This window comes from Lithobates pipiens, unplaced genomic scaffold (genome assembly GCF_037356315.1).
Source record: "Lithobates pipiens isolate NorthernLeopardFrog02 unplaced genomic scaffold, aLitPip1_a1.2 Scaffold_13, whole genome shotgun sequence".
Lineage (NCBI taxonomy): Eukaryota > Metazoa > Chordata > Amphibia > Anura > Ranidae > Lithobates > Lithobates pipiens.
In genome coordinates, this window is record NW_027507718.1 from 197,853,070 (window position 1) to 197,874,533 (window position 21,464).

Genomic DNA, 21,464 nt, shown 5'->3' on the forward strand with positions numbered 1-21,464 from the left:
GCCACCCCAGTCCTCCAAAATATTTACCTGAGCCTTATCTTGACTGAATGCTGTGCCGAGAGCAGCGGCTGTCCCCTCTTCCTCTCCTCACTGAACATGGAGTCAGCAGCAGTATCCATGGTTTCTGCTGCAATCAATCACAGCCTGTGAGAAGGGAGCAGTCAATGGGCACACAGAGCCTGGCTCAGGATCAAGTGTGCATGATTGCTCCCTAGCAAGTGGCTTGCTTTGGGGCACGTCGAAGGGGGGAGGAGCCAGGAGCACCAGCGGGTGGACCCTAGAGGTCTAGTGTTGCTCTGTGCAAAATCATTGCACAGAGCAGGTAAGTATGACGTGTTTTTTATAAAGAAAATTACCATTACAATCACATCTCATTTGTACTAGGCCCCATTTTACAGTGACCCCTATTTGAATAGGACCCCCTAACAGATATTCTATTAGATAATCTAGAAATGCTCATAAGAGTGTAATTTATTCCCAGAAACAAAACCCAAAACACTTCAGTACAGTACCTTGAGTCACAGTACCTCGTCTTACATTATTTGCAATAGACTGCGATTTGAACAGGGCACCAAAAAAGGCATTCTATCAAAAAGATCTCTTACAATCACATCTCATCTGTACTAGGCCCCATTTTACAGTGACTCCAGTTTGAATAGGACAGATATCCTATCAGATAATCTAGAACTCTACAAAAGAGTGTCATTTATTCCCAGAAACAAAAGCCAAAACTCTGCAGTACTGTACCTCCATTCACAGTATTACATTGTTTGCAATAGACAGCAATTTGAACAGGACACTGAAAAATCCAATGCTAATCCAGAAAGCAGTGGACAAAACTAGGTGTTGCCAGTTGTTAAATGACAAGCTACAGGCCTGTGAATTAGCAGTAAAATTGCTGGTGGTCATGCTCCCTGCAACATTCTGCCTCCCCCCACCATCCCAACCTCACTGTAGCAAACAGCCTCCATGAGGATCATTGCTACTTTGAATTTGGTAGGAGTGCTGCCGTGTTGTTCCCCCCTCATCACAGGAAGCTACGTGTTGTGGACTTACCTGACATGCTCAGCAAGTGTTTGTAAGATTTTGCAAGGGCATTGTAAGTGCAAATGCACTTTTAATTAAATGTAGTATTTTTTTTAATGGGAGACCAAAGTTCTACTTTAACTGCAGTGTTAGTGTTCTGAGGGAGTAAAGTTTTTTTTTTTTTTAACTTGAAGGGAGTGTGTCTTTTTTTTTTAACCTGACTATGGAACTTTGTAACCTGCAATGTTAAGACTGACATAATGATGTCTTGAGATGCTGTGGGTGAATCTGGAGGGATTTCTATCAGTTTGTTTAAAGATCAAATGATAATTGCTAAGCCCTAACAGAAACCAAAGAATCCAAATAAAGAATCTGTCATGCATTAAAATTTATGCTACAATGCAAAGCACTTCGATGATTGGCAAAATCGCTCAAGTTTTCTTGTAAAATATGCATATAATTATATTGTCTAATGCATCCCATATCAGCTCTGAATTTTTCTGAAAGTCAAGATGAATATTAAAAAGTATTTTAAAACAATTGTCGTGGGATAGTTTAATCATCCTGTTTCACATTATTCCTCCAAAATATTCCTAATTTTCATCAATGTTTATATTGCCAGACTTTCAGCTTGGTATTAGGTGACAGAAAGGAGATATCATTTGGATTGTTTTAGACAGTCGTTTACAGATAGCTGCTCCATCCAACCCCCAAGGCTTTTACATTCTAGGGCATGAAAAGCTTTATCCTCTTATTTCACAAGGGAAAAAAGAATCTAATGAACAGATGAGCAAAGTATGTTCTGACCTAAATGCCAACTTCCAAAAAGCTGTATATCTAATATACTATTTCATATGCTCTAATTATTTGCAGAGAAAAAAATGTAAGGTGCAAAATGTAAAGGTTATTATGGAAAATTGTTAGAAAGCAATTTTAAGAATGCTTGGTAAATTAACCCTTGCTTTTGTGGAGAAGATTTCTTTAGATGGTATTAGATTCCTAAATGCGAAGCAACAGTTTACACCAAACAATTAAGGCATCCCTGTCATTCTCTTATTTAGGATTGAACACATGGTTGCCTATCAGAATTCTAGCAAGCTGGGTCTCTGGGTCAGTGTGTGCATGTATGTAGATTTGTACTATGATGTTGTTTCAAAAGAGGGTAATGACTTGGAACCTTAAATCTACCAGATGAAATGGAAAATGCAGGTATACAATTGTGGGAATGGATAATCAAAGAGATTTGCTGTCATCCAACCTCATCTAGAATTTCTGGAAATCTGCCTATGGTGTTCCAGAAAGTCATTGTTCCTGGCACACACTGCCTCAGGAATATGAGATTCAGAAAAAACAAGGCGATCCTTATCTTGAAAAATGAAAAATCATATAGTCAAAAAGCAATTGACTAGACCTTCTCTGCCTAATCTTCTCTATTTTTTTTTCTTCACAATTATAGCTATAGGTTTGTGAGTACCTTGTGATTTCCTGCTCTCAGTTTGTAACTTATACATTTGTCTGATCACAAACCTTCTAGATCTGAGATATCAGTCCGCTCCATGTGTCTTACATTCTGCCCAACCACCAAGCTAGGACGACAGCAGAAAAGATTGTACATCAGACCATTAGCATCAGGCCAGCAAATAAAGAGGGTGTCCAATCCAGCCAAGATCTCACAAACTAGAAGCTGGATGTCCTACATCCATGAGTGATGAAAGGATTGTGCAGCTCATTGAATAAAATAATCTGGGAGTAATGTGCTAAACAGATACCGGCTGACTTTCCCCTACTAGCAACTACAATATAGGTAAAAGCTACAGGCAGAGCATCATGTGCAATTATGTGTCAGGAACCCCATTTTAAGGTAAGAGATATAGTCAGACAACATTTTGAGGTGTATACCTAGGGAATCCATCAGCACAACTGCCATTTATGCATCTATGGTATATCATCACTTTTCTCCTCTATGACAGGTTTGATCATGTCTCTGAATAACAAAAATAAGCATAATCATTTGTTGCTCTGCGGACAAATCAGTTTTACTGCACCTTACTAGTCAGAATGGCCACTTACTAAAGAAGAAAAACTGTAACAACGCGTACACACGCGATCAGAATTTAGGTCGGAAAAAGCTCTGATGGTTTTCCCGACGGAATTCCGACGGGATTTCGCTCAAGCTGTCTTGCATACACACGGTCACACCAAATTCCGACCGTCAAGAATGCGGTGACGTACAACACGTACGACGGGACTAGAAAAATGAAGTTCAATACCCAGTAGCCAATAGCTTCCATCTCCTAGTTGAATGTGAGCATCGGAATTGCATACACATGATTAGAATTTCCAATAGAAAGTTTTTCCGTCTGAAAAATTGAGAACATGCTCTCAAATTTTTGCTGGCAGGAATTTGGCCAGCTAAATTTCAATGGAGCATACACACGGTTGCATTTTCCGATGAAAAGCGCTCATCGGTCTTTTGCTGGCCAAAATTCCGATTGTGTGTACGCGGCATTAGGCTTTGCACATCTTTTAGATTCATACATCTGAAATGTGCTAATCTGATTTAAAATGAATGTTTAATTGGGCTTTAATGACAAATTGCAAAAGCTCCATATCATAGGGAGCATTTCTGGATTTTGGAAGTTCTTATTTCCCCCAATCCAGTCCAATTGCCTGATTTATCCCAAGCAATACACAAATTGGTCATGGCCCTTACCAGCAGGGGCGGCCCATCCATTAAGGGCGTATGAGCCACCTTATCAATGCCGCAAACCCCCATCCATGCTTCCGGCCCCTTGCAGGATGCTGGGTGCATAAATTCCAATGGTGAGGGTGTTTTTTTAAAGCACTAAGGCCCTAATAGGCTTAAAAATAGGATGGGCTCGAGGCACAGAGAATGCGCTAACAGCCCACCCAGGTGTGTTAGAACAGCAAATGAATATTCACTATTCTAACACTGATCTTCCTTCTGGCCAATCAGGAAGCAGGTCTGAGACCTGTCCCCTGATTGGCTGAAAGGATAGGCGATCCTATTGGATGCCTAGGAGGAGGGAAGGAGATGCACAGCCGCTGTGATGGAGGCAAGGAACACAGGAGCCACTGCCTGCTGCTTGATGCCTGATGTCCGCAGCGCAATGCCTGATGTCCACTGCTTGATACCTGATGTTTGATGCCAAATGCCTGTTGCCTGATGCCTGATGTCTGATACCTGCTGCCCGCTGCCTAGATGGTGTAAGTGCCGGACTGACCGGCAGACGGGGTGGTTGTTTGCCGCCCCCTAAAAGAAAACACCAGCTGCCACTGCTTACCAGTATTAGGCTGTGTAAAGGAACTTTTACGTTTGGGATATATTATGACTGCCCTGTGAGCACAGATCATTTAGAGCCATCACTGTCTCCAAGGTCTCAGGCATGTAAAAATCCACACTGTTGCTCGAATCACCAAATGTCCCAGGCTCTAAGAAGAGGGCAATTACACAATTCATCACTTTAAGAGTAGACTAGGATTTTACAAAACTTTGTATTTGCATAGCAGAAATGTACCGTATATACTCGAGTATAGGCCGACCCGAATATAAGCCGAGGCCCCCAATTTACCCCCAAAAAAACTGGCAAACTTATTGACTCGTGTATAAGCCGAGGGTGAGACATGCCTGTCCATCCCTGTGTGTGTGTCCGTCCCTGTGTGTCCGTCCATCCCTGTGTGTGTGTGTGTCCATCCATCCATCCATCCCTGTGTGTGTGTGTGTCCATCCATCCATCCATCCCTGTGTGTGTGTGTGTCCATCCATCCATCCATCCCTGTGTGTGTGTGTCTCCATCCATCCATCCCTGTGTGTGTGTGTCTCCATCCATCCATCCATCCCTGTGTGTGTGTGTCTCCATCCATCCCTGTGTGTGTGTGTCTCCATCCATCCATCCCTGTGTGTGTGTGTCCATGTGTGTGTGTCCGTGTGTGTGTGTGTGTGTGTGTGTGTGTGTGTGTGTGTGTGTCCAGCCTACCTGTGTCCCGAGCCTCCGTCCTGTGCCTTGCCTCCTTGCCTCCGTCCCGTGCCGTGCCTTGCCTCCTTGCCTCCGTCCCGTGCCGTGCCTTGCCTCCTTGCCTCCGTCCCGTGTCGTGTCGTGCCTTGCCTCCGTCCCGTCCCGTGCCGTGCCTTGCCTTGCCTCCGTCCCGTGCCTTGCCAGGATCGCCTCGGCGGCCATTCTAAAATTCAAAAGCCCCGCCTCCGCCTCCGCCTGTGATAGGCGGAACACTGAATTTCCCAGCAGCCTGTGTTCCGCCTATCACCGATATCGTCTCATCCTCGTACTACGGACGAGGATGAGACGATGTCCGTGATAGGCGGAACACAGGCTGCTGGGAAATTCAGTGTTCCGCCTATCACAGGCGGAGGCGGAGAAGGAGGCGCGGCTTTCAAATTGTAGTATGTCCGCCGTCTGTCTGCTCGATACGCTGATCGAGCAGTCAGACGGCGATGACTCGAGTATAAGCCGAGGGGGGCACTTTCAGCCTCAAAAAAGAGGCTGAAAATCTCGGCTTATACTCGAGTATATACGGTATGTAAAGGTGCCTGCCTTCATGCACACATCTTTTTTTCCCCCTGCTTTGTGCAAGTGCAAAATCTATACATCCATACATTATTTAGAGAGATTCAATAAAACAGGAACATTCAGGATTTCCTGCAAATCCTTTGTTAAATTAGCAACCCATCAAAAAATTTTATTTTACATTTAACATGAATAATAAAAAATATATATTTAATAAATATGTTTAGTAACTAGCAAACTTAAAAATGTATAATAAAACTGATCATTACAATACTTTCTAAGGAGGTAAAAAAAGGTCAGACTTAAGTTAACATCAAGTCTTTCTTTTGTTAGGTTGCCATTAATTTAAAACTTTAGGAATCAATTGAAATCAAAGTTCTCGTAAGATGAAGAGGCAACAAGAATGGAGTAAAATTGAAGTAGTGTGAAACTCCTGTATTGCTATATATATATAGGCATACCCCACTTTTAAGTACACAATGGTGTTTATTTACTAAAGCTGGTGCAAAATCAGGCTCATTTCTGCATAGAAACCAATGAGCTTGCAGGTTTCATTACCAAAGCTTAATTGAACAAGCCGAGGTTAGAAGCTCATTGGTTTCTATGCAGAAGTGAGCCTGATTTTGCACTTTCCAGCTTTAGTAAATAAACACCATTGTGTACTTAAAAGTGGGGTATGCCTGTATATGTATAAATATATATATATATAGATATATATATACTGTATATATATATATATATAGCCTCTATGCACAAACACCAGTAGCCAGCTAACATTAATATGTGCTTCAGACATTAACCCCCCTGACGGTATTCCCGAGTCTGGCTCGGGGTGGAATTTTTATACCAAAAGCGGTAACTCTGAGCCAGACTTGGGACCGCATTGCTGGATCCAGGAGGATGTTTACTTACCTTCTCCCTCGGATCTAGCGATGTCCCCGCGCTGTACGAGCGAGCCGTGTCCCGCTCGATCTATCATGGAGCCGATCTCCGTACACTGCGGGCGTTGCGACGCACAGGGACGGAGATCGGCGCCAAATTCAAAAAGTGAAACACTCACTATACATACAGTATAATGTAATCTTACAGATTACATTGCTGTATGTAATAATTTCACATCCCCTTTGTCCCTAGTGGTCTGCCCAGTGTCCTGCATGCAGTTTTATATAATAAAAACTGTTCTTTATGCCTGGAAACTGGAGATTGTCCATATCAACCAAAACTGTCCCTTAACATCAAAAATTATTTTAGACCAGCTAGAAAACAGCGATAATAAATTGTAATCACTCGCAGAATTGAGGGATATCGATTTGTGGGGAGGTCCGTCATCAAATATTGAAAAGTAATGACAGTGACAATTCTGCAACTGAGCAAATTTCTGTGTTTTTGATTTGATTACATTATTGAATATTTTTTATTATTGTTATATTATTATTTGGTATAATTATTTATAATTATGATTTCATTTTTCAAACTTTATCATACCCAGGATGTCTGCTAGACTCTGGTTTGGACAGATTTAAGTGAGTTATTGCTAAGAATTACAGGACTACAATATAAAACGCCAAATTTTCATGCAAAATAATTGTACCGCTTTTAGCACCTAAAATCCGAAATAATCGTACCGCCAGGGAGGTTAAAAATCCAGAATATAACAGTGCATCTGCTCTACTGTCACTCAAGGCAAACAAAAATATACCACATAATATGTACTGCTTAAAACCACATTTATTAAAAAGCTAAAAAAAAAATCACACTCACATTAAAATGTGTATCTATTCCTAAATGCACACAGGTAAACCACATCAATATAATGAAAACAGTGTGCAGCCTAGCAGCATGAAAATCTGTAATTCCCACCAATTCCTGGTTGATGCACAGTGATGTCATTAAGCCCCGACCCAATATGTTTCATCACAGGTCGCGTGATTTCATCAGGGAAACTCAAAACATGCAGAAAGTAGGAGATTGTAATACACTAAATACTCTTGATGAGAAATGATCAAAAGCAGAAACTGTCATGGACATCAGAGACAATCTAAAATTAGACATAAATGCTAACTGAATGAATCACTGTAAATTATAAATGACTGCTATTCAGCATCCTTGCTGCCATTTCCTGTCCTGCAACCATTTCCTGCGTAAATGCATGTGCTCCAGCAATAGTCAAATTACTTTCTGGTGACAACAGTGGACCATACCTATAAAATGTGTATTGAAACATATGCTTGCAGTCTCTATCAGAAGACTGCATAACAGGGTGAGAACAAAGCATCTCAACTGGGAGAAAGGGACAGGGTATTGCCTATAACAGGTGGACCTTTATTACAAGATCATTATTACAATGAAAGATGACAATTATAAAATATTGAAATTTAATTTTAAAATTATTAACATATTAGCATTAGATTTTGTGACTGGGTATACTTTTACAAACTAACCCACAAAATTAACCACCATCACATAGAACACTCAAACACCAATGGTTCCCTACTTGATGTTGCGTCAGTAGCATTGAAACAAACAAATACAAATAAAACAAAATGAGGTTCATTTACTAAAACTGGAGAGTGCAAAATCTGGTGCAGCTATGGATAGAAACCAATCCGCTTCCAGATTTTTTGTCAAAGCTTAATTGACCAAACTGAAGCATCACCAAAAGTTCTACGCCATAGAAGACTTTTGTGATATGACTGAAATTATATTTTACTGTAACTAATGCCAACAATATACATATAGTTTTTTCTATTGTTATCAAAGAGTTTAAACCACAGAAGACATTAATGAGATGATTGTAGTTATATGTCAATGTGACTATTACAAACAAGAGAAGTCTGGTTGTTTTACTGTCACCAAGAGTTCTGTGTTGCAGAAGACTCTAATAAGATGACTGAGATCATCTTTTAGTGTAACTACAACAAACAAGAGAAATCCGATTTGCTTAGTCCCATCAATTAGATCAGTCCTTACTGGAATAGAGATCAAATATTTTAAACCCAGCAAATTGGAAACATTTTAGTTAATCTTTCCAAAGAATTGCATGCATGTTTTTCTTGAGGCATCTGCAGTTATTGACCATGACTGAAATTGGTCTCATTCAGCTTACTTTATTTTTGAATGATTAACTGTTAATTCTTCAGCTGTGTAATATGATTTATGTGCATACAAAGTCTTTAAAGAAAAGAACATTTTGATTAACTTTAATAGCTCATCTATTTATTGGAAAAAATCCTTCAAGTTGCATTTTTGCCATCCAAATTAACTTAAACAGGATCCTGTATAAACATGATGAGCGCTGATTTACTAAATAGTTGTGTGTTTACTTATTTCATCTACACATGATTGGGTATTCAAAGTGCGCAGTAATTGACTTTTCATATGAATGGACAAAAAAGGGTATTTTCACAATTTACAGTGCAAAGATTCTCCGCTTTTTTAGTAAATCAGTCTCAATGTGTTTGATCTATATGTCAGCCCATGATGATGCAAGCCACAAAAATGCAAGCATTTTGCAATCTCCAAACACCAGCATTGAACATTGATGTTTAAAAATGGAATACTATTTTTATTAAATATCCAGAAACATACAATACAAAGATTTAAAAAAACTATTTGATTTGTTTCCAGCCTTAGTTATGATGGCCTAAGTCATGGTAGCTATGGTACGGCTGAAATGCATCAGTCAGGTTTCACATTTTTTATATTCTATGGTACTGGATATTTAACAAAGACATTTTTCTTTTTTGGACAAAGATGGTGAGTGTTGGCGTTTTTATATTGTTGAACTGCACAAGGGGAGGTTTTACAGAACATCTAAGCATGCTTGCTTTAGTAAAAAGGTGGTTGAGCAGCACTAACTTTCAACTGCATGCATTTTGGTGTTACCACCAGGCCATACTGTGATGCAGCAAACAAAGAAAACAATTGCCAAAAACAAAAGTATTTATACAGTAAGTCTGTTACCTGCGTTATTTAGCACTGCACTCCAGTCAATTTCTACTTATAACACAAATCACATAGAGAGAAGCCATTTTTCTCTTCTTCAGTTCAGTTTTAAACTAAAGATGTTTGTTCTTGGGTCATTTGCTCAAAGCTTTTAATACATCCAATTTTTGCATACACTTACTAATAATTAAAGTTAAAAAAAGATGAAAATATGGTGTGTACAGTTAGGCTGGATTCACTTTTTTCTATTGCAGTGGATTAATGCAACATGCATTAAACACATTAGCACATTGTGGTGTCACTCATTTTGCACTAATGAAATGCAGCATTAATGCAGCAATGTGCACATGTGTTATAGCACACCACAACACATGATATTGAACTACCCTATTATGTGGTGTGCTGTGTCGCCAAAAATGGTTTATGTCTTGGTGTATGTATGTTTTGATGTTTTGATGTGTTGTCAAGCTATTCAGTTGAATTGACTGCAGTAACACTTGTAACACAATGCATGCACTTGCTAACTCACTTGCATTAAAACAATGCAGACTGGGAGAATGCTAACCTTGCCATTAGGTACATATTTCCACATATTCATTTCATACTAAGCTTAAACATGCAAGGTTTTTCCACAAATGCGGGAATCTGTCTACAAAAGGCTGTGCACCAAGTACAAGACAATGCTATATCAGTGACCATGGATATTTACTAGGTTTTTCCAGAAACTAGTCATGGCAAGAACAGGCACCTGCACTGGACAGTTACATATCTATGAATTATTCCTGTAATTAGCCAAAAGTAGGGAAGGGATAAAACCACCTAAAATTTATTTTTTGCTGTACATGAACCATTGGGAATTTTTTGGTAACTGGGGGTTGATTTACTAAAGGCAATTAGACTGTGCAGTTTGAAAAGTGCAGTTGCACTCTGCAAATGGTGCAAATGCAGTTGTTCCAGAGCTTAGAAAAAGAGGTAAAGCTTCACTTTTCAAAGAATGCCCAATCACATGCAAGGAAAATTCAAAAAATGTAATTTTGCTTGCACGATTGGATGATGTCAGCAGAGCCTCTGCTCATTTACTAAGCTCTGGAGCAACTGCTCTTGCAGAGTGTAGTTGCCTTTAGTAAATCAACCCCTTTGTATCCTAAAAGTGCATCAGTAGTTTAGAGGAAATCCCTCAAAGTGAGGTGAATTCCCTACTTAGACAGTGTGTATATTTTCATTTAGCTCTTGTTCTAAATTTTTGAATTGCCACTTACTTCTTTCTAAAAATGGTAACTAGTACAAATAGTGGGGTGAAAAAAAGTGGCTAACCCTTCCTCACTCTATCCAACACAAAAAAGGGATTCACTTTAAATGTTTAGATTACTTGCAGTCAAAGGGCCTCAGTAGATGTTTAATTTTCCTAATTTAGTTTGGATAACTGTATGCTATGCTGGTTCTCACTGAAGCCTGTCAAAAATCCTAATGTCAGCTCCCCCCTGTCCTGTTTCCCAGACACTACAGCTACAACAACACTGAGTACAACCACTGCCCAACCAGGGAGAGAGAGAGCATGCAATGAACATGCATGGCATTTGAATAGGAACAGCATGTTCTCCTTTGATACAGAGGGGGAGCATTCAAAGACAGTAGCGACCTTGGGATGGGGGGGGGGGGCAGGCTTTAGGGGTAACCAACATGGCCTACAGACATGCAACTTAAATTAAGCAAGAGGATGCATTTACTTTTAACTCCTTAATTGCATTGGGCTGTTTAATGCAAAAGATGAAATAAACTAATGCTAAAGGCTGCTTGTGTACATATATAACATTAAAAATTAAAAAAGAGGCATCACAACCAACTGCCTAGATACAAATAGATGAGCACAGAATACAATGTGAAATAATAAAGCTTTTTCAGTAAAAAAAAAAAAAATGAAACAGTTGCATAATATTCAGTGTAAACTGTAGTGTATGTGGTAAAGCATAAACCAGGCAAATATTTAAAAAAAATCAGTAATATATTCAGTACAAAATCATTAAATGTAATTTTAATGCAAGTAGCATACGTATTTAATGTAACTTGATGTAAGCCTTAACATAAGAATTCACAATGGGAGACGTAGGAGAAGCAATAGTAGGCTGCATAAAAATAAATCAATAAGGAACATGCTGACCGAGAAGTGAACAGAGGAATAGGTTCATCGGTTTGCTGTTGCTTCTTCACTGCCCAGTTATACTCAGGAAGGTGTCTTAGCTGTATTACTTAAAGCAGGCTTTCACTTAAAAGGGAATGAACCACTATGCTGCCTCTCCTCTAACATATTTGAAAGGTGGTGGGGGGCAGGTACCTTTTTCTGACAGTTTGGCCAAAGTCCCCAACCCCCTGCATGCAACCTCCCGGGACACATCACATGCCCCCGGAGACTGCGGGACCAATCTGGCAAGGAGAAGTGGGTTTTCTTGTGCACAGTGGGCAGCTGGCTGTGAAACAGCGGGGAGTCACAGTCATCTCCCACAGTCAAGATGGTTGCGCCGGGGATCCGAAGACCAGCAAAGAACTGATGGGGATAAGGACAGCGGTGTATTCATGGACTCGTGAATGTCTACTGTTGTGTCAGCAGTTATAGTATTGTAAAAAAAAAAACACATCTGGAGCCCTCATGCTGTAAAGTGCTGTGCAAACTGTTGGCGCTATATAAACCATGAATAATAATAATAACCAGCGTTCCTCTTTAACTGAGATTTACAAAGCCTGGCAGTCAGTAGAATGAAAAAAATCAAATCATAAATTTGGCTCTGCTGACTGCCAGGCTGTGTAAATCTAGGTAAGGGATGAACAGAAAATCAAAGTGGCATCACACTGCTGCTTTTATGCCCTATACAGAAGCTAGGGCAGGGGCAAGACCTAATTGTATTCTTTACTGCAGCAGAGAAAAGTCAGGTCTCCAGGCTGGCTGCGCTGTTTGCCATAGCTGTGTAAACCTCCACAATGAATGGACAAAAACACAAAACCATTGCCAAGTAAAGCAGTTTTCATTTTTTGTATATCTCATCTGTGTATTTAGTTGTTTGCATACAATCCAGCCTAAAATACTTTTTGCTAAGTGCGTAAAAATCGTAGAAAATCTGCTCATGATCTATATCTATTATACAATGTTTTACTTTTTGGTATGAAATGGTACACAATGACAAAACCAAACAATCTTACCAATTAGCGGTACAGAATCTGATGTTGCAGGCATAATTTCTGCTACAAGCAGCATAAAGACAGTCAGTGACAACAGAACGGTGATGCCTAGGTTATCAGAGAAAAACAATACTTAATCCTAGAGTGTTTTTTCATTTCAGCTAAAGATACAAAGTCACTGAAAAAAGAAACATATAATGAAAGACAGCATAAAGTACATGATTATGTTTTGTACTTACCATTATGGGTTCCATTGATACCTATCATTGCTCTCTTGCAGAGCTACAGCATTACACTTAAAGGTGTCAGATGAATGTGTCCCCCCCCACAATGTTCTGATTAACTGAAGGAAAATAGTCTGTTCCCTTTGCAAGTTAAGTTGCGTCTTACAAAGGAAATTGCACTTTGCATGGGAAATGCAACATGGTGAAATGTTACTTTACAAAGAATACCCAATAACATGCAAGAAAAATATAAAAAAATTTTTTTTGTACATGATTGGATGATGGAAGTCAATAGAGCTTCACCTCAGTCACTAAGCTCTGGGGAAAAGTCTCATGCAAAGTCTACTGCCCTTGCAAAGTGAACAGTCTATTTGCCTTACCCGAGTATGTTGTTTATAGCTTGAAACTGTGCATGTGACACAAATTTTTAGGCGCAAAGCTGTAGTTACAGCACTTTCCTCCAAATACGGGACTGAACAGTGTTAGTTACATGCTAGCACTCAGTTCAGTAGTTTTTACTTATTTTTAATAAAACATAATATTTTGCATAGTATTGCAGGCAGCTTATTGGTCAGTTTGAACATGTATACTACATGCTTTGTCCTACATATTTCCTTGATTTTCATTAGAAAAGATGTTTAAAACAATACCGTATTTGTTTAGCACTGTGAAAAGTGAAAAAAGAACGTTTATCAAAGAAAACTCAATCACAATTTAAAGGAGTTTTAGAAGTAATATTATTTTAGCTTGGTTATTTGTAACTGTGAAAAGCGCTTTTGTGTAATGTGCATTTCATATTACTTTTCATGTACAATGGAATATGAAAACATTGTTAACAGTTTGTGTTAGACTTGGTGATTTTATTTTTCAAATCAAACCCATACCTTTTAACAGTGACAATTTGTGTGTGATTGCCATGATTTTTAGGTCTTGCAAGGATCTGTCTTTGTTGTAGGTGTCATATGTCCAACTATAATCAAACTGATACATGTTTTTGAGGAGGGGTAGGGGATTGGATGGAGTGAAATTTGCCCTGTGTTTTAAATGTTTTTGTTTAGAAGGGGAGTGTGACTAATGCCACGTACACACGTAGCGGACTATCCGGCGGACTTAGTCTGATGGACTTCCCGCCGGACTGTCCGCCGGACTTTCCGAACGAGCTACTTGCCCACACACGGCACTTTTTCAGAGGACTAATACGGCGTACTAAGTCCGCCGGACTATCCGCCGTACTTTTGAAATGAACGGATTCGCCCACACACGCAGAGAAATGTCCGCTCATTTTGAGCGCGTCTCCAGGTAGCCGGGGCCAGCGAAGGAGGCGTCGCTGGCCCCGCCACCTGGTATGGACTTAAAGGGGAATCCCTACGCCGAAAAATCAGCATGGGGGTCCCCCCCTGGGTCCACATCAGACCCTTATGCGAGCACGCTACCCGGCCGGCCAGGCAAGGTGGTGGGGTCAAGTGAGCCCCTCCTGAGCCATGCCATGGCGCGTGCCCTCAACATGGGGGGCCTTGGGGAAGGGGGGGCCTTGCGGCCCCCCACCCCAAAGCACCTTGTTCCCATGTTGATGAGGACAAGGGCCTCTTCCCGACAACCCTGGCCATTGGTTGTCGGGTCTGCGGGTGGGGGGCTTATCGGAATCCGGGAGCCCCCTTTAATAAGGGGGCCCCCAGATACCGGCCCCCCACCCTATGTGAATGAGTATGGGGTACAATGTACCCCTACCCATTCACCTGTGGAACGCAAGGGTTAAAATAGTTTATTGCACAGCTCCGGGGGTCTTCCGTCTTCAGGGGTCTTCTCGTCGGACTCCTCCGCTATCTTCTGCTAGCTCTTTTGCTAGCAGAGGAGCCCGGCTTTCTTCTTCGCCGCCGCCCTCTTCTTCCGACTTTGGGGGTCCCGTCCCCCTCTTTGGTTCTTCTTGCTGGGCCACCGCACCTTCTTCTAGCTCTTTTACAGGCGGTGACCCGGTCTTCTGTCGCCGCTGTCGCCGTCTTCTGTTCTTCTCTTCAGATGTTGCCTCGTCACATCCTCCGCTCACAATGGCAGGTACGCGGCGCGCGGCGACTTATATAGGGATATCACCGGATGATGTCCCCGCCTATTATAATGTCACAGTCCCAGCATCCTCTGAGACTGTGACATCATAGTGGGCGGGGACATCATCCGACGATGTCCCTATATAAGTCGCCTCGCGCTGCGTCCCCGTCATTGTGAGCGGAGAGAGCGACGAGGCAACATCTGAAGAGAAGAACAGAAGGCGGCTACAGCGGCGACAGCGGCAACAGAAGACCGGGCCACCTCCTGTAAAAGAGCTAGAAGAACCGAAGAGGGGGACAAGACCCCCGAAGAGGGGGACAAGACCTCCGAAGTCGGAAGAAGAGGGCGGCGGAGGCGAAGAAGAAAGCCGGGCTCCTCCGCTAGCAAAAGAGCTAGCAGAAGATATTGGAGGAGTCCGACGAGAAGACCCCTGAAGATGGAAGACCCCCGGAGCTGTGCAATAAACTATTTTAACCCTTGTGTGTTGTGTTTTTTTTTTTACTTTTTTTCCACAGGTGAATGGGTAGGGGTACATTGTACCCCATACTCATTCACATAGGGTGGGGGGCCGGTATCCAGGGGCTCCCGGATTCCGATAAGCCCCCCGCCCGCAGACCCCGACAACCAACGGCCAGGGTTGTCGGGAAGAGGCCCTTGTCCTCATCAACATGGGGACAAGGTGCTTTGGGGTGGAGGGGCCACGCGGCCCCCCCTTCCCCAAGGCACCCCCCCCATGTTGAGGGCACGCGGCCTGGCACGGCTCAGATTTTTCGGCTTAGGGATTCCCCTTTAAGTCCATACCAGGTGGTGGGGCCAGCGACGCCTCCTTCGCTGGCCCCGGCTACCTGGAGATGCGCTCAAAATGAGCGTACTTTTCTCCGGGTGGGAAAAGTCCGTTCATTTCAAAAGTACGGCGGACTGGCACACACACGACCAGATTGTCTGCTGAAATGTGAGTCCGGCGGTAAGATTGGAGTGCAAAACTACTTTCTAAGTCCGCCGTACTTTTGGGTAAAAAAAGTCAGCCGGAGGCTACACACGGGGGGGGGATGGTCCGGTGGACTTGAGTTTGCCGGACTTTTCCACCGGATTGTTTGATCGTGTGTATGCGGCATTAGTGTGTTTTGAGAAGTTGATTTCAGGTTATTTTTTAAATGTTTGGATGTATTCCTGATCATTTACGTACAATTGTACAAACTTTTTACATGCTGATGTTTAATTACATTTTAATTGCTGCACTACTATCTTTCTACCTATGATACATTTCAAAGAACATTAAGGTTTTTGTACATTGTTATTTAGCAAATTAGTCAAACCTTTAATACTGTACCTAGACACTGAAGCAATAATAAGCAGACAATATTATAAGACATGTGAATAAGAGATATTACTGCGCTAACCCAGTGTGTAATAAGGAAAGGACAGCTGCTACATAGGAATGTGAAAATAATTCAATAAGAGGGATTGGTAAAAAAAGTAGCGTTAAATAGTGATGGACGAACTTCCGACGGGACGTTTCGCGAACGCGAAACGCGAACGGGCACAAACGTTCGCGAAAACGACCGTTCGCCGCGGGCTCCATTGACTTCAATGGGAGGCGAATTTCGCAAACCTTTAGGTCGAATTTGCGGCCACGGGGTAATTATTAGGGGGTAGCACGTAGTCCCACCACCTGGACAATAGCATAATACATGTATGAGGTGAATTTGGGATCGATAACTACAAGCATTTTTTTTTTATTTGGGAAATTGTTCTGACAATTCAGGACTATGGAGCTAATGAAGGCAATGGAGGAGAGGGAAGGTCAGGGACCAGGGTAGGCAAACAAGAGGGTGCAGGAGATACAGAGCACTGACAGCAGCACCGTAATACAGAGCACTGACATCAGCACCGTGACATACAGCGCTGACAGCAGCTCCGTGACATACAGCGCTGACAGCAGCTCCGTGACATACAGCGCTGACAGCAGCTCCGTGACATACAGCGCTGACAGCAGCTCCGTGACATACAGCGCTGACAGCAGCTCCGTGACATACAGCGCTGACAGCAGCACCGTGACATACAGCGCTGACAGCAGCTCCGTGACATACAGCGCTGACAGCAGCTCCGTGACATACAGCGCTGACAGCAGCTCCGTGACATACAGCACTGACAGCAGCTCCGTGACATACAGCGCTGACAGCAGCTCCGTGACATACAGCGCTGACAGCAGCACCGTGACATACAGCGCTGACAGCAGCTCCGTGACATACAGCGCTGACAGCAGCTCCGTGACATACAGCGCTGACAGCAGCTCCGTGACATACAGCACTGACAGCAGCTCCGTGACATACAGCGCTGACAGCAGCTCCGTGACATACAGCGCTGACAGCAGCACCGTGACATACAGCGCTGACAGCAGCTCCGTGACATACAGCGCTGACAGCAGCTCCGTGACATACAGCGCTGACAGCAGCTCCGTGACATACAGCGCTGACAGCAGCACCGTAAGCAGCCCCAGGAGGAAGTCAGCACAGCACAGGGATGGTGTGATCCCCTCATAATAAGAACCCCCAGGAGGAAGTCAGCACAGCACAGGGATGGTGGGAGCCCCTCATAATAAGAACCCCCAGGAGGAAGTCAGCACAGCACAGGGATGGTGGGAGCCCCTCATAATAAGAACACCCAGGAGGAAGTCAGCACAGCACAGGGATGGTGGGAACCCCTCATAATAAGCAGCCCCAGTAGAAATATGACACCGCTCAACCTCTTCAAAGAGGAGGGTAGGGGCATATAGTACGGTGTGCTTTTTTGGGTCAGGGAAGTGAGCCAAATGAATTAAGAAGGTCTGTGTGCTTGATTCCAAAAATTGTTTATAGACATATACATGGTCTACTGATCACATGTGTTGAATTCCTCCGAGATCCATGCCTCATTCATTTTTAGAAATGTGAGGTAGTTAACACTGTCGTGAGCTAGGCGAGTACGCTTATCGGTCACAATCCCCCCTGCTGCGCTGAACGTCCTTTCGGACAGGACACTGGATGAGGGGCAAGCCAACAGTTCGATTGCAAATTGGGCAAGCTCTGGCCAGAGGTCAAGCCTGCCCACCCAGTAGTCTAGGGGTTCATCACTCCTCAGAGCGTCCACATCGGCCGTTAACCCAATGTAGTCGGACACCTGACGGTCTAGGCGTTCCCTGATGCTGGATCCGGATGACACCTGTCGATGGGTCGGCTGAAAGAATGACCTCATATCCGAAGTCACCAACACATCTTCAAACCGGCCTCTTCTTGCAGGCGCTGTTGGATTGGTACCCGCAAATCCTTCTCTGGGAGTGGGAATTGCTCCTCTGCCAGCGCACGCAAAAGCAGAATGCAGCATTTCTCGAAGCAAGGCCTGGAAGTGCTGCATTCTGACAGCCCTCTGCGACGGCGGTAACATTTCCGCCATTTTGTGTTTGTACCGGGGATCTAAGTACGTTGCCACCCAGTACTGGTCCTTGACCCTCATGCTTTTTATACGGGGGTCCCTATTAAAACACTGGAGCATGAAGGCCCCCATTTGCACTCAAGCGGAAGGTATGTGGTGGTGGTGGTGTTGTTGGTGGTAGTGTCTTTGGGGGTGCACATAGCAGAGAGTGAAGAAGAGGGTGCAGATCGAGAGGATGAGGAGGGTGCAGAAGAATAAGGCTGAGTGAGCCACTCAACCAAGTCTGGTGCGTCCTTTAAAGTAATTGAACGCACCTTCTGCAACTTCCCACTTTGGCTCAAGGCTGTTGCTCCTGCCCTACCCCTACCACCCCTGCGGAAGGGCCTGCCTCTTCCTCTGCCTGTCATTTTTTAAATCACCCTGTGACAAAACTCTTAGTCCCTATACCGCTGAAGGACTGCTGCAGTATAGGGCAGCGGTCAGCAGTAGTGCACGTCAACCCTATGTATTGTGGACCGATAGCGGTCCTTACAGAACAGCAGACTGTACTGCACTCAGGCCTATGTACCGTAGCACCCTATACCAAGTTACCAGTCCTTATAAGAACTTTTGTGGACCAAGCAGGTTGTGTGTTAGTGATTAGCAGACTGTACGTCAGTCCCTATACCAATGAAGGACTGCTGCAGTATAGGGCAGCGGTCAGCAGTAGTGCACGTCAACCCTATGTATTGTGGACCGATAGCGGTCCTTACAGAACAGCAGACTGTACTGCACTCAGGCCTATGTACCGTAGCACCCTATACCAAGTTACCAGTCCTTATAAAAACTTTTGTGGACCAAGCAGGTTGTGTGTTAGTGATTAGCAGACTGTACGTCAGTCCCTATACCAATGAAGGACTGCTGCAGTATAGGGCAGCGGTCAGCAGTAGTGCACGGCAACCCTATGTATTGTGGACCGATAGCGGTCCTTACAGAACAGCAGACTGTAACGCACTCAGGCCTATGTACCGTAGCACCCTATACCAAGTTACCAGTCCTTATAAGAACTTTTGTGGACCAAGCAGGTTGTGTGTTAGTGATTAGCAGACTGTACGTCAGTCCCTATACCAATGAAGGACTGCTGCAGTATAGGGCAGCGGTCAGCAGTAGTGCACGGCAACCCTATGTATTGTGGACCGATAGCGGTCCTTACAGAACAGCAGACTGTACTGCACTCAGGCCTATGTACCGTAGCACCCTATACCAAGTTACCAGTCCTTATAAGAACTTTTGTGGACCAAGCAGGTTGTGTGTTAGTGTTTAGCAGACTGTGCGTCAGTCCCTATACCGCTGAAGGACTGCTGCAGTATAGGGCAGCGGTCAGCAGTAGTGCACGGCAACCCTATGTATTGTGGACCGATAGCGGTCCTTACAGAACAGCAGACTGTAACGCACTCAGGCCTATGTACCGTAGCACCCTATACCAAGTTACCAGTCCTTATAAGAACTTTTGTGGACCAAGCAGGTTGTGTGTTAGTGATTAGCAGACTGTACGTCAGTCCCTATACCAATGAAGGACTGCTGCAGTATAGGGCAGCGGTCAGCAGTAGTGCACGGCAACCCTATGTATTGTGGACCGATAGCGGTCCTTACAGAACAGCAGACTGTAACGCACTCAGGCCTATGTACCGTAGCACCCTATACCAAGTTACCAGTCCTTATAAGAACTTTTGTGGACCAAGCAGGTTGTGTGTTAGTGATTAGCAGACTGTACGTCAGTCCCTATACCAATGAAGGACTGCTGCAGTATAGGGCAGCGGTCAGCAGTAGTGCACGGCAACCCTATGTATTGTGGACCGATAGCGGTCCTTACAGAACAGCAGACTGTACTGCACTCAGGCCTATGTACCGTAGCACCCTATACCAAGTTACCAGTCCTTATAAGAACTTTTGTGGACCAAGCAGGTTGTGTGTTAGTGTTTAGCAGACTGTGCGTCAGTCCCTATACCGCTGAAGGACTGCTGCAGTATAGGGCAGCGGTCAGCAGTAGTGCACGGCAACCCTATGTATTGTGGACCGATAGCGGTCCTTACAGAACAGCAGACTGTAACGCACTCAGGCCTATGTACCGTAGCACCCTATACCAAGTTACCAGTCCTTATAAGAACTTTTGTGGACCAAGCAGGTTGTGTATTAGTGTTTAGCAGACTGTGCGTCAGTCCCTATACCGCTGAAGGACTGCTGCAGTATAGGGCAGCGGTCAGCAGTAGTGCACGGCAACCCTATGTATTGTGGACCGATAGCGGTCCTTACAGAACAGCAGACTGTAACGCACTCAGGCCTATGTACCGTAGCACCCTATACCAAGTTACCAGTCCTTATAAGAACTTTTGTGGACCAAGCAGGTTGTGTGTTAGTGATTAGCAGACTGTACGTCAGTCCCTATACCAATGAAGGACTGCTGCAGTATAGGGCAGCGGTCAGCAGTAGTGCACGGCAACCCTATGTATTGTGGACCGATAGCGGTCCTTACAGAACAGCAGACTGTAACGCACTCAGGCCTATGTACCGTAGCACCCTATACCAAGTTACCAGTCCTTATAAGAACTTTTGTGGACCAAGCAGGTTGTGTGTTAGTGATTAGCAGACTGTACGTCAGTCCCTATACCAATGAAGGACTGCTGCAGTATAGGGCAGCGGTCAGCAGTAGTGCACGGCAACCCTATGTATTGTGGACCGATAGCGGTCCTTACAGAACAGCAGACTGTAACGCACTCAGGCCTATGTACCGTAGCACCCTATACCAAGTTACCAGTCCTTATAAGAACTTTTGTGGACCAAGCAGGTTGTGTGTTAGTGATTAGCAGACTGTACGTCAGTCCCTATACCAATGAAGGACTGCTGCAGTATAGGGCAGCGGTCAGCAGTAGTGCACGGCAACCCTATGTATTGTGGACCGATAGCGGTCCTTACAGAACAGCAGACTGTACTGCACTCAGGCCTATGTACCGTAGCACCCTATACCAAGTTACCAGTCCTTATAAGAACTTTTGTGGACCAAGCAGGTTGTGTGTTAGTGTTTAGCAGACTGTGCGTCAGTCCCTATACCGCTGAAGGACTG

At 43.8% G+C, this 21,464-nt stretch overlaps 1 protein-coding gene across 2 annotated transcripts in view; it reads right to left on the bottom strand.

The window, feature by feature from the left end:
* LOC143974564 (neuronal acetylcholine receptor subunit alpha-7-like) overlaps positions 1 to 21,464 on the bottom strand; it is a 290,385-nt gene that overhangs the window by 66,931 nt on the left and 201,990 nt on the right. For both annotated transcript variants that reach the window (XM_077476094.1, XM_077476095.1), the window contains one exon: positions 12,708 to 12,794. In XM_077476094.1, the coding sequence (XP_077332220.1) occupies positions 12,708 to 12,794 (87 nt within the window). The remainder of the gene's footprint in view (positions 1 to 12,707; positions 12,795 to 21,464) is intronic.